The sequence below is a fragment of the Aquarana catesbeiana genome, linkage group LG04 (assembly GCF_042186555.1).
Source record: "Aquarana catesbeiana isolate 2022-GZ linkage group LG04, ASM4218655v1, whole genome shotgun sequence".
NCBI classification, from domain to species: Eukaryota; Metazoa; Chordata; class Amphibia; order Anura; family Ranidae; genus Aquarana; species Aquarana catesbeiana.
In genome coordinates, this window is record NC_133327.1 from 247374871 (window position 1) to 247387480 (window position 12610).

Here is a 12610-nt window from a genome sequence, read left to right on the forward strand (position 1 = left end):
CATTGATCAAGTGCAGAAAAACAAATCGTATTTCCCATCACTTTTTGTACAGGAAACAGTGGAAATCCAGGGCCAATAGTAAGGGCTCATTTTCCCTGCACAGACACTGACAGCAGCAAAAACTGATGGAGATTCTAACGTTTCCACATTCTATCCAAAATTTTAAAAAAAGTTTCCAATTTACAAACACTTTAACTGCTTTCTCAGTACAGCCTAACATGTTTTAATGACCAACTTCCATGATAACTTACATTTAATAAATGAATGTACATTTACAGATGGACTAAAAAAAGTGTGCAAAAATGGTTTATTTCCTAGAGGAAAGGAGAAGGGAAGGTTAACTGATTAAATAAGATGAACTCATGTTCAGTAAGCAATTCATGTGCTAGCAAAAATCATGTTTTTTTTGTTCATTTCCCCCCCTGCACATGATTGGGTATCCAAAATGAATACAGGTTTATCTTATTTACTATCATCCTCTGCAAAATGAACATACACTTTGCTAAATGAACATCTTTTAATCCTTTAGTACAGGGGTCTCCAGACTTTCTAAACAAGAGGCCAGTATTCAGACTTTAGGGGGGCTGGACTGTGGGCACTGGGAGTAGAAATTGTCCTGGTGTCAGTGGGAGTAAACAGTGCATCTTTGTTATTAAGGAGAGGAATAGTGCCCCGTTGTTGGTGTCAGTGGGAGGATTAGTTTCCCATAATTGGTGTCAGTGGGAGAAATAGTGCCCCATCTTTGGTGTCAGTGGGAGGAATAGTGCCCCATCATTGGTATCAGTGGGTGGAATAGTGTCCCATCATTGGTGTCAATGGGAGGAATAGTGTCCCATCATTTGTATCAGTGGGAAGAATAGTGCCTCATCATTGGTGTCAGTGGGAGGAATAGTGTCCCATCATTTGTATCAGTGGGAGGAATAGTGCCCCATCATTGGTACCAGTGGGAAGAATAGTGCCCCATCATTGGTATCAGTGGGGGGAATAGTGCCCCATCATTGATGTCAGTGGGAGGAATTGTGTCCCATCATTGGTGTCACAGAGAGGAATAGTGTCCCATCACTGGTGTCACAGAGAGGAATAGTGTCCCATCATTGGTGTTAGTGGGAGGAATAGTGCCCCATCACTGCTGTCAGGGGAAGGAATAGTGCCCCATCATTGGTGTCAGTTGGAGGAATAGTGTCCCGTCACTGGTGTCAGTGGGAGGAAAAGTGCCTCATCACTGCTGTCAGGGGAAGGAATAGTGCCCCATCATTGGTGTCAGTAGAAGGAATAGTGCCCCATCATTGGTGTCAGTAAAAGGAATAGTGCCCCACTGTTGATATCTGTGGAAGGAAAAGTGCACCAAGGGCCAGATAAAGGCAAGCAAATGGGCCGCATCTGGCCCCCGGGCCGCAGTTTGGAGACGACTACTTTAGTAAATTAATCTCATTGTGCTTGTGCTTTTGACGGTATTGTTACTTTTACTTTCTCAATAGGAAATCTTTGGCTACAGGTTGAGCATTCCTTGGATTGTCCTCTGTGTGATCGGCTATTGTTTATCAGGTGGAATTCTTTTGCTTGTCTTTTATTGGAAGCCAGAGTGGAGCGTCTGGGCAAACTGTGTCCAATCCCCTTTGGAGAAAGCCAATGTGGTTTTACTTAGAACAACTGTAAGTAATCATGTTTTTTGCTGCATTAGTATATAACAGTATAAAATTCTATAATTTGACATTAATAGCATTTTATAACGTGATGCTTTTTATGAATTAAGGACAGCAATGACTATTTTTTGATCTGACATTTACTGGATAATGGCAACCAATTGTGTTTTAAACAATAGCTGTTATAAAATATACTTTTTTAGATGCATATGTATTTGAAACACAAATTAAGGTACCAGGCTAGTCTGGATGTGATGTATGTTTATATTTCTTTTCAATCTGCTTTGGCAAAGCATTTACAGTACCGACCAGTAGACTTGTGCACAACAGAAAATTTTGTTTAGTTTAGTTTTGTTTTTATTTGTAAAATACATAATTTCGCTCTGTTATATTCGTTATGTTACGTTAATTAATTTTCAGATAATTCGTTATTTCTGTAGAGTGTCGATATTCATTATACCGAATCGATTCGTTTTGTATGTATATCGATTCGATTATTCGATTTGATATGTATGTGTGTATGTATGTATATATATTTGTGACAACAATTCAACACCCTTCTCACTCAGTTCTCAGGAATGCACTTTTCCAGTAATCCAACCTCCAGCACAAAATGAATCAGCTGATTGGACTGTAAGATTTACTCTGAGTTGACCTTTTGTTTCATTAGACCTTTAACAAATGAACCAATCATGTCGAATTCATTAGTTACTTTTGCTATAATTTCTTTCATATTAGTTTAAATGAGTTATTTTCTTCTTTGGACATTCGGATGCATTCGAATGTCCAAAGGATGCAAAATTCGGCCAAATTTTGATTCGTTACGAAACGCATTGCACATGTCTACCGACCAGCTCCAGTTTAGGAATGTTAAAGTGTAATTAATCTCCACCATAATTTTTTTTAAATGCCCCTAGGAGATTTGTGCCATACATATTAGCATATTATGTTGGACTTACCTGTCAAAGTAAGCCCTCCATCTGTCAGCACTCGAGATGGTCTCTGGTTTTCCCATCATTTCCCATTCTTCCTTCCAGGCTCGCTCTGTTTAGTCGGTTGAATGGCCGAGCCACAATGACACATCAGTCCCATGAAAGGGCATGGGAGTCACTTCATCATGGTGCAGATCGGTGCCATAAACGTACTCTAAAAGTACATTACCGTTGACAGGCTGGGAGAAGCATTTATGACAGAAGAGACCACTAGGGTCTCCTTTGTCATAAAAACCCTACATGTCTGCGGTTAAAAAATTAATTTGAATTTCACTTTAAACACAGGTCTTAATGCACTCTTCCAGTGGGTTTGTGTGCATTCTCCTGATGTGTTTGCTTGTGGGATTTGGAGCTTCCAGCTGTGAAGGGAAGCGTGGTGAAATCACGCATGCCTCCCGGCAGTGTCCACTTTAAGGGGCTCGTTTACAGGTGTATTAGCCCTTCTGAAGAGGAATCCGTGGTCGATAATTTTCCAGTGGGTGATTGACAGACGGAGGTGCCTCCTCACCACCTATTCTAACCCCTGAAAACCTACAACACTGCGCTGCAACTGTCTGCTTTGCCTGCGTATGCAGGGTAGATGCAGTGCACCCCTTTTTACAGTGGGGGGGGTGACTGCAAAACATCACAGCTCTGGCATTTGTACAACCAACTCAACACATCCCCTCTTGAATCACAGTGACAGTCTCTCTTCACCCCAGGTGATCCCTTCAGTCTACTCCAAACCGCACTGACAATCCCGCTCCCGGCTTTGCTCGGCTCTCTTGCCCCATGACATCACACGACATGCTCAGGCACCACCTCCACCAGACCAGCCCCCCTGCCGACACCACCTGAGAACACTGTAGCAGGCACTCGAATGGTCTTGGCCAGCATCGAGCATCACAGCCATATTTTTTACTAGCAATCTTTTCCTGTCACTGCCATTTACTGGCAGGAGAAAAGTGCCCATTTTTTACTGGTTGCCAGTAAAAATACTGAAGGTTGGCAACACTGGTACAGGTAGCCTATTTACTTGTGATCAGCTGTGATTGGACACAGCTAATTACATGGTGAAGGGCCGCTGTGATTGGTCCTTCACCCCGATCTGTGATCAGCTGTTTTGATGAGCAGCCCAGGGGGTATGCAGGGGGCTTGGGTTCTTCGAGGACAACTATGGATGCCCTTCCAGAACTATAGTACCACACTGTAGCCATCCTTTGGCTATAGCACAAGACTAAAGTTGGTAAATTGTTCATCCCACTAATACTTTTTTCTTACTTTTGGATAGAATAGGGAAGAGTTAGAGCTCTTGTAAGTTTCTTATTGATATCTGGGGCTTTGTTAAGCAGGATACACAAGGACTGAAAATCATAAGTTTCGGTCCATGGGGTTGATTTACTAAGGGCAAAAAAACTGTGAGTGCAGTTGCCCTCTGCAAGTGCAATTGCTCCAGAGCTTAGTAAACGAGGTAAGGCTTCACTTTGCAAAGAGTACCCAATCCCGTGCAAGGAGAATTAAAAAAACTGCATTTTTGCTTGCACATGATTGGATGATATAAGTCAGCAGAGCGTCTGCTCATTTACCAAGCTCTGGAGCAACTGCTCTTGAAGAGGGCAACTGCACTTTGCAAAGTGCACAGTCTTTTTAACTTTAGTAAATCAACCCCCTTCTGTACTGCTGTTTGTTTATTTATCACTAAAACTGGAGAGTGAAAAATCTGGTGCAGCTCTGCATAGAAACCAATCAGCTTCCAAGTTTTATTGTAAAAGCTTAATTGAACAAGCTGAAGTTAGAAGCTGATTGGCTACTCTGCACAGCTGTACCAAAATTTGCACTCTCCAGTTTTAGTAAATCAACCCCTATGTGTTTTGCTACACACCAATACTGACATCAGTGGGAAACTTCAGTGGGAAACTGCTGCATACCATTAGTGAAATCTAGTGGAAACTGCTGCACACTGAGCACATTAAGGAAATGTATTGTAGTCAATGAACAGAAGAGAGTGGTAATATTGCAGTCCTTTTAATAGCCTTTCATTTTGGCTAGGACGAAAGAAAGAAATATACCAGAAAGAAGGTACGCTGGATTACCCTTGATGAATTTAAAGAAACATTAAGAAATTCAAGTTGTTCTGTCATTTCTGATGAGAATTCTATTTTAAATAAAGCCATTAGAAGGCCGGATCTTAAAGTAAGTAATGTTGCATATTTATTTATTTATTTATTTTATATGCAATTCACATTAAATTATCACAGGTATTACAATACATTCTTTTGATTGAACTTTAGATGTTTGAAGTGTTTAGATGTTTGAAGGCATAGTTCCCCTTTACAGAAAAAATGTAAAGGCTAATTAACACAGAACACCATTCCCCCCTATCCTTGCTATACTTATCTCTGGGGTTCCCTAGATATCAACACCCGGTAGTGCAATGTGAAGGTGCTGACTAATTAGAATCCATCTGGTCCATCCTGGAATGCTAACAGAGAAGAGAGAGAAAAGCAGAAATTTTGAATCTTCAGACAGCTGGAACAGCTGTGGGGGTGTTGACATCTCTGGTCTTGGGGCTGCTACCAGCTTCCCTGCTGCTTCTATGTCATTGGACATGTTTTGTCAGTTATTGGATGACCACTAATGATGTAACACCTGCCCATGTGCATGGAGCTCCATTTGTTGATGTGTTACAGAGTGAGCCAAGAGTGTAGAGAGAATGAAGTTTTGTTTTTTTTTTTTTGCAGGAGGGTAATTTGCTAATAAACTCTACCTACTAAAAGTTTTTTTAGGTTTACGTTCTGCTTTAAAGAGAGCCTGTTACCTGACCATTTTTTAGAATTAAAATCTTGTAGCAGTAGAGTAGTTTTAGCAGCAACAGTCTGCCCTTCTTTTATTATTCTTGTATTGTTTTCTTTTGCCACAAAGATTTCATGAATCAAAGTTTTACAGGAATCTGTAAATCTTGCAGAAGTGTCAGTTCCGTGTATGTGCTACCCTTCTCCCCACAGCTGTTCTTACCCAAATCTTTGTCGGTATGTCACTAGGTTCCAAGCACAGCCTCCTGCACATTCAGAGTGCCAGAGCGTACATACAGACCAGCCAGCATGCAGTAGCTGGCATTTCTACTTTCAGTGTGTTCCTCAGTAATGTAAGGGCTGTCAGTGTTGGTTTACAAGTAGCAACCGCTGTTACTGTCTGAGCTGGTGGTTGGAAGGAGAACACAGCAACCAGCTGCTGTTATTTCTACTATACACTAGACATGTGCACACTGAAATATTTTGTTTCGGAATTTCGTTTTCATTCGAAAAATACATTTATTTAGTTACTCCCGAAATTCATTTTTATTCATTTTGTTTCGTTAAAAAATGCATTTGTCCGAAAATCCGAAATAATTAAGGTTGAATCTGTCATTGAAGGCTTATGGTGTCTGTCGAATGTTTTAAGAAGATTCGATGGAGCAGCTAAACTGTACGATGCCGCAATCGTACATTTCCGGTCAAATGTTCCGCCTACAAGCTATAGTAGAATTCTAATGTTGTATGACACTAGTAATAATTATATTTATTAATTAATTTTACTAGTCAACCAACATTAGAATTCTTTTATAGCCTATGGGCGGAGCATTTGACCATAAATGTTCGCTCTCGGCGACTGCTTCGCCGAATCTTCATGTCGAATCTTTTCTCTCTATGTCGAATAATCTTAGACTAATAGAGTTAGGTTAGGCACATTCAACCTTTTTTGCTATTGTCACTATAATGTCAAATCTTTTCTATGTCGAATTTTTTCTCTCTATGTCGAATAATCTTGGACTAACAGAGCTAAGGTTAGGCACATTCGACCACAGGTTCGATGGACACAGATCGCTATTGTCAGCGTCATGTCGAATCTCCTATCTATATCGAACTGTTGTCGCAACGAAAACGAAAATAAAGCATTTGTTTATTTTGGATCTTTCGGTTTTCAGATTCTGCACGTTCGTTATCGTTTGTTAAAACGATAACGAAAATACCCGAAATTCAGACGAAAATGCATTCGGACGAAAACGAATGCACATGTCTACTATACACTTACAGCTTGCAGTGGCCTTTACTTGTAATCCAACACTGACAGTTCTCACTGAGGACCAGTCAGAGAGGAGCTACAAGTGCCAGTGTAGAAATAGTAGCTACTCCTTCTTGCTGGCCTCTGTGCATGACCTGTGCCTCAAAGGGAGGTTGCGCATAAAACCTAGTGACATGTGGAAACAGGATGTGGAAAGAGTAGCTGCATAAGTGTCCTATTCCTCTAAAACTTTGATTCATAAAAGAAAATCATGAAGAGAAAAAAAAAAGTAGCCAAAACCGTTGTTAATAAATTAATTTAACCACTTCAGCCCTGGAAGATTTTTACCCCCTTCCTGACTAGAGCACTTTTTACAATTTGGCACTGCATCGCTGTAAATGACAATTTTGCGGTCGTGCGACGTTGTACCCAAACTAAATTTGCAGCCTTTTTTCCCCACAAATGGAGCTTTCTTTTGGGTGTATTTGATCACCTCTGCGGTTTTTATTTTGTGTGCTATAAACAAAAAAAAGCGACAATTTTGAAAAAACAATATTTTTTACTTTTGGCTATAATAAATATCCACAAAAATGTTTTTTAAAAAATGTCTTCATGAATTTAAGCCAATATATATTCTTCTACATAATTTTGGTAAACAAAATCACGATAAGCGTATATTGATTGGTTTTCGCAAAAGTTATATCGTCTACAAACTATGTGAAAGATTTATGGCATATTTATTTTTTTTTTTTATTATTTTAGTGGTACTGCGACATTGCAACGGACAGATCGGACACTTTTGACACATTTTTGGGACCATGCAGCGATCAGTGCTATAAAAATGCACTGATTACCGTGTAAATGACACTGGTGGGGAAGGGGTTTACACTAGGGGGCGATCAAGGGGTTAAATGTGTGTTCACTCAGTGTGTTCTAACTGTATGGGGATAAGGCTGACTAGGGGAGGAGACATAAAGTTGTTCCTACTTAGTTGGAACAAACGTTATGTCTCCTCTACCCTGACAGAACAGGGATTTGTGTGTTTACACACACAAATCCCCATGCTGACTCTCATGCATGTGATTGTGCATGGCCGGCGGCGATCACGCCCACCAGCCATGCGCATCGGGTCCCCCGACGGAGCGCGCACCCTCTTGCGGCTCTTAAATGGGACCCCGTACCCGTAGGGAGTTTCGCGCAGCGGTGCCATTGTGCCGCAGTAAATATGAGTGAGCCGGCTGGGAACCAGTTCAAAAATTATCTGGTGGCAGTCTCTTTGAGTTAACAACCTAAAAAAAACTACTTGCACCCTAAGCTTATGCCTGTGGCAGAACTACCAGGGTTTCAAAGGTTGCACTTGGGACTGGGCCCTGGCATTCCACCACCATGGGGGGGCCCCATGACAGCTGTGGGACAGTAAGACTTGGTTCACACTGCTGTGACCCCAAAGTTTTGCAACTCCCTTGCGACTTCCTTGACTTGCTTGCAATTTCCTAGTGAACTCCTCGTGATCTTGCTTGGGACTTTTGTGATTTACCATTGCAGTCTATGGAACTCAAATCCCGGCCAGAGGAAAGGGCCCTGGGACCGATAAAAAGGGCCCTGGTGGTCAGGGGGCCCTTCTTTTTTTATTGAAAATCTACTTACACCTCTGGGTTATGGTGCTATTTTTACCAACAAAATTCCTGACAGTCTAATTAAATCTGATCTCTAGGCACAGTGGAATTTCCTTGAAACGGATGCTCTTGACCCAATCTAATATGATATTTACCATGTTAAAAAATTGGAAATTCAAACTTCCATACCTCCATTCCTCTGTCTATATACATCATACCTCTAGATTCCTCTGTCTATATACCATAATTATCTTTCCCTACTTCCTAATTTATTGTCCACTGTTGAGCTCCTCAAACATAAGAAAAGCACCTTAGGGCCCAGCCCCCTTGTTCTTTGTTATCAAGCTCATTTAACCTAAATCTTAAAAGTTTACATACGAAAAATTTTACTCTGAGAGAGTTTGAAACTTTATTTTTGAGTTATTTTGTATCTAGTCCATGCAGTTATTTGTATGTTGATTATTGTATGTTGATGTAGATATATCTACATTGAATGAGTTTTGGGCTGTTTTTTGTGCATTGTCAATGACTTGTACATTCCTGTAGATATTTTATAGATTAAAAAATATTTTAAAAATGAAAACTCTCTTTACATTTCTTATATCTTTCCAAAACAGCCACTAATGATATTTAATTGGTATTTGAAATGCGGAATCACACTGCCCTTTTAGTGCTATTTTTGTAAAAATGAATTATTAAGGTCAAGTTTTAATTTGTATTTTTTGCTATAAAATTACTTAGAAATTACTTAGAACCCCCAAACATTATATATTTTTTTTCTAGCAGAGACCCTAGAGAATAAAATGGCGATCATTGCAATATTTTATGTCACACTGTATTTGCGCATCTGTCTTACAAATGCAATTTTTCTAAAAAAAAAAAAAGTTTTATTTAAAAAAAAACAGTAATGTTAGCTCAATTTTTTGTATAATGTGAAAGATTATGTTAAGCTGAGTAAATAGATATGTAACATGTCATGCTTTAAAATTGCACACACTCGTGGAAAGGCGACAAACTATGTTACTTAAAAATCTCCATAGGCGACGCTTTAACATTTTTTACTGGTTACCTATTTAGAGCTACAGTGGGGGTCTAGTACTAGAATTATTGCTCTCGCTTTTATGATCATGGCAATACCTCACATGTGTGATTTGAACACTGTTTAAATATGTGGGCATGACTTACGTATGCGATCGCTTCTGCGCGTGAGCTCAAAGGGACAAAAATGTTTGCCTATTTATTAAAATTTTTATTTTTTTTACACTGTCCATGTCAATTTTTTTTTTTTTTTTATGATCACTTTTATTACTTTTACAAGGAATGTAAACCCCCTTGTAATAGAAATACGCATGACAGGGCCTCTTTATTTAGAATCTGAGGCCAAAAAGACCTCAGATCTCACATTTACATTTAACAGCAAAAAATAAATAAAAGTAATTTTGCCCTTAAGAGGAGAAAAAAATCATCCCTTTAAGGCCGGAAGGCGGAAGTGACGTCGCTTTGTTCCTCCAAGATCATAAAGCTGAGTGGGGGCTAACTTGCTGCCCAGCCATGGATCAGGTTGGATCGACTCTGGGCTAACCAATAGGTCTGGTAAGCCCAGAGATGACCGGGACTCAGCGGGAGGGGGGGCATCTGCCGCCGGGACCACTTTTATTAGACGCTGAATTGTCCGCAGTAACAAAAATACCAGGATTATGGCAACTGCCATAACAATGGTATTTAATATCAAAGTAAGGACGTATTTAAATGTACTGTGGACGGTCTTGAAGTGGTATCCACACAGGTAGCACAGACACCTTAATGCAATCACCATGGAAAGGCATATGTTGGTTGTCCAAGAACAAGAAAGTTGAAAATGTGAAATTTGAAAGTTGTGGAATCACCCTGTTCTAGTTACCTAATTCCATCTCTGGTGTCAGGAAATCTACATTTTTGACAGCAATTTAGCATCTATAACAACAAGGATGGATAGGATGCTTTAACTAGAACAGGGTGGTTCCACAACTTTCAAACCTTCCACCCTATTCTTGTGCAATCAAAATCTGCTTAATAAGTGGTTTGGATAAGCTATGAAACTTCTTCAACACCTGAATATAAAATCCACCTGCATATATTATAGGATGCTTCCAAACTATAGTAAGGAGAGATGGTTTCATGTATCCTGAGCTGTAAAGAGCCTTTTGACACCTCTTAACACCCCCTGCACTCCTTCCCACATACTGTTTTCTAGCTGAATTTAGTTTTCTATTTAGAATTTAGTGTACATATATACAAATTTCACATGTAAAAAGGAAAAAAAATAAATTAAATAAAGTTATCACATTTGTCTATTTTGCGACCTAGTACTCCCCCTAATCTTTGCAACCCTAGGCACTTGGTTACCATTACTGCAAGCACAACCCTGCCTACAATTTAAAATTGTAACAACTCTTGTGATTCAAAATTAACTGTATATTCAGAAAAAAACAGGATAGACCTGTAGGATAACAAATTATTGATATTTTTTACAGGTTAAATTTATTAGAGTTCAGAAAATTCGGTTTGTATGGAACTATGCCGAGAAAAAGTTTGAAAACATCGGGTGAGTATATAGGTGAATGCCTTATTTTAAATGTCTTTCAATAGGAATATACCATCAGAAAATAAAAAAGCTTGGATTCAAAGCAACTCACAAATTTGTGATACATAAGGGATAATTCACTAAGGTGTATACCTTATTTTAGTTGCATTACTCTCTTTACTTCATCCATTATTTCCCCTCAATATTCGCAACATTCAATGTTTCACTATATATATATATATATATATATATATATATATATATATATATATATATATATATATATATATATATATATGTATATACACACGCTAGGTGTTTAACGTTATCCAACTATTAGACCATAAGTGGAATAAAGTCCCTTAGTGCTATATTAAATAAAGTGCTTGTGCTCGTGACATTCAGTGAAGGACAGGTGTTCTACTTGTGCTCAGTTCAGGTGCCCCATATAGATGTACACTCGCCCTGAATATTGACCACCTATCTCTAGTGTGGTCACTTGTGCTTGTTGGGGAGTCCTCCCCTGGGTGGTGTCTTTACGGAAAAGCTCCTCAATGGGTTAATCCTCACATATAGATAGAGGAAGAAATAGTGGAGGGATACCACATAGCATAAAACCATAGGAATTATTCAGAATAAAAACAGAAGTGTATAAACTCACATTTTAAGGTGCCTAAATCCTGGCCAGGGCCATCCCTACCATGGCTCCTGGTGGGTCTATTGGAACCAGGTGGCACTTTAAGAGGGGCAACAAACAGGGGCGTAACTAGGGGGCGGGGCATCTTCCCTGAGCACCGCATTGAGAGGGGTGCCACGGTTCCCTCCACCTCCTTCTTCCCCTGAACCATACAAGAGATCTCCTCAGCTTTTCTCAGTTCCCGGTGAGGCTTCTGCCAACTGCTGTGGTGGAGGACAGGCAGTATATCCCACTGCCGCCTAGTTAGCAGAAGCCAGCAAAGAAACCTATCATAACCGGGGGGGGGGGCAGGTCGGCATGCTCACCCATTCAGGGACAGTGGGGGGGCTCCATGAGAAGCTTGTGGCAGGGCAAGTGTGGGGGGCATTAAAATCTATTTTTTTCATCATTGATAGTCCTCCATGGAGCAGGCTGGCAGCTCTTCTCCTTCTCTCGGTGTGGCCGAGCAATGTGCAGGGAGGAAGGCAGGCAGAGGCAGACAGCCAGGAGAGGACTCCAGCCTGCTATACAGTGGGGTGAGGAGCAGCTCTGTGGTGCCTGGTATCTCCCTTTACACCTCCGGCCAGCAGTGCACACTCTACAGTGGAAGGGGGAGGCGTCTGACCCACAAAGGCACCGGCTTGTGCACACTGAGTTGCTCGGCCACTTTATCACAGAGCTGCCAATCAGCAGTGCAGAGTTTTGTGTGTGTGAGAAGGGTGTTGGGGGTGTACAGAGATATGTAAGTGGGTAAAGGGGGGTGTTGGGGGTTTAAGAGCTGCTGAGATCTCTAGTGCAGTACATAGATGTGCTGGGGTGCTGGGAGTATGGGGACTTACTGAAGGGTTCAGAGGATTGGGATCCTGGTACCCAGTATATGCAGCATATGTGTAATGTAAAGACTCTGGCCAGCATATGGTGAATACTGCAAATCGCGGCTCAGCGTGGTCCCGGGCATGACGTAGGCAGAAGTGTTAACTTGATGACTTGAGGATGACTTACTGTTTCACCTTAATTTTCACATTAAAATGCTAAAAACGTGAATATCACATAAGCGTGGAGTCCATATATTTCAATGTTAAAGTGGTTCAAAAGGCAAA

General features: G+C 40.5%; 1 protein-coding gene across 2 annotated transcripts in view; it reads left to right on the forward strand.

Annotated features, from left to right (window-relative positions):
- Positions 1-12610, forward strand: part of LOC141139842 (probable cation-transporting ATPase 13A4) — a 236787-nt gene that overhangs the window by 47741 nt on the left and 176436 nt on the right. For both annotated transcript variants that reach the window (XM_073626366.1, XM_073626365.1), the window contains exons 3-5: positions 1479-1652; positions 4664-4807; positions 10785-10855. In XM_073626366.1, coding sequence (XP_073482467.1) covers positions 1479-1652; positions 4664-4807; positions 10785-10855 — 389 coding nt within the window. The remainder of the gene's footprint in view (positions 1-1478; positions 1653-4663; positions 4808-10784; positions 10856-12610) is intronic.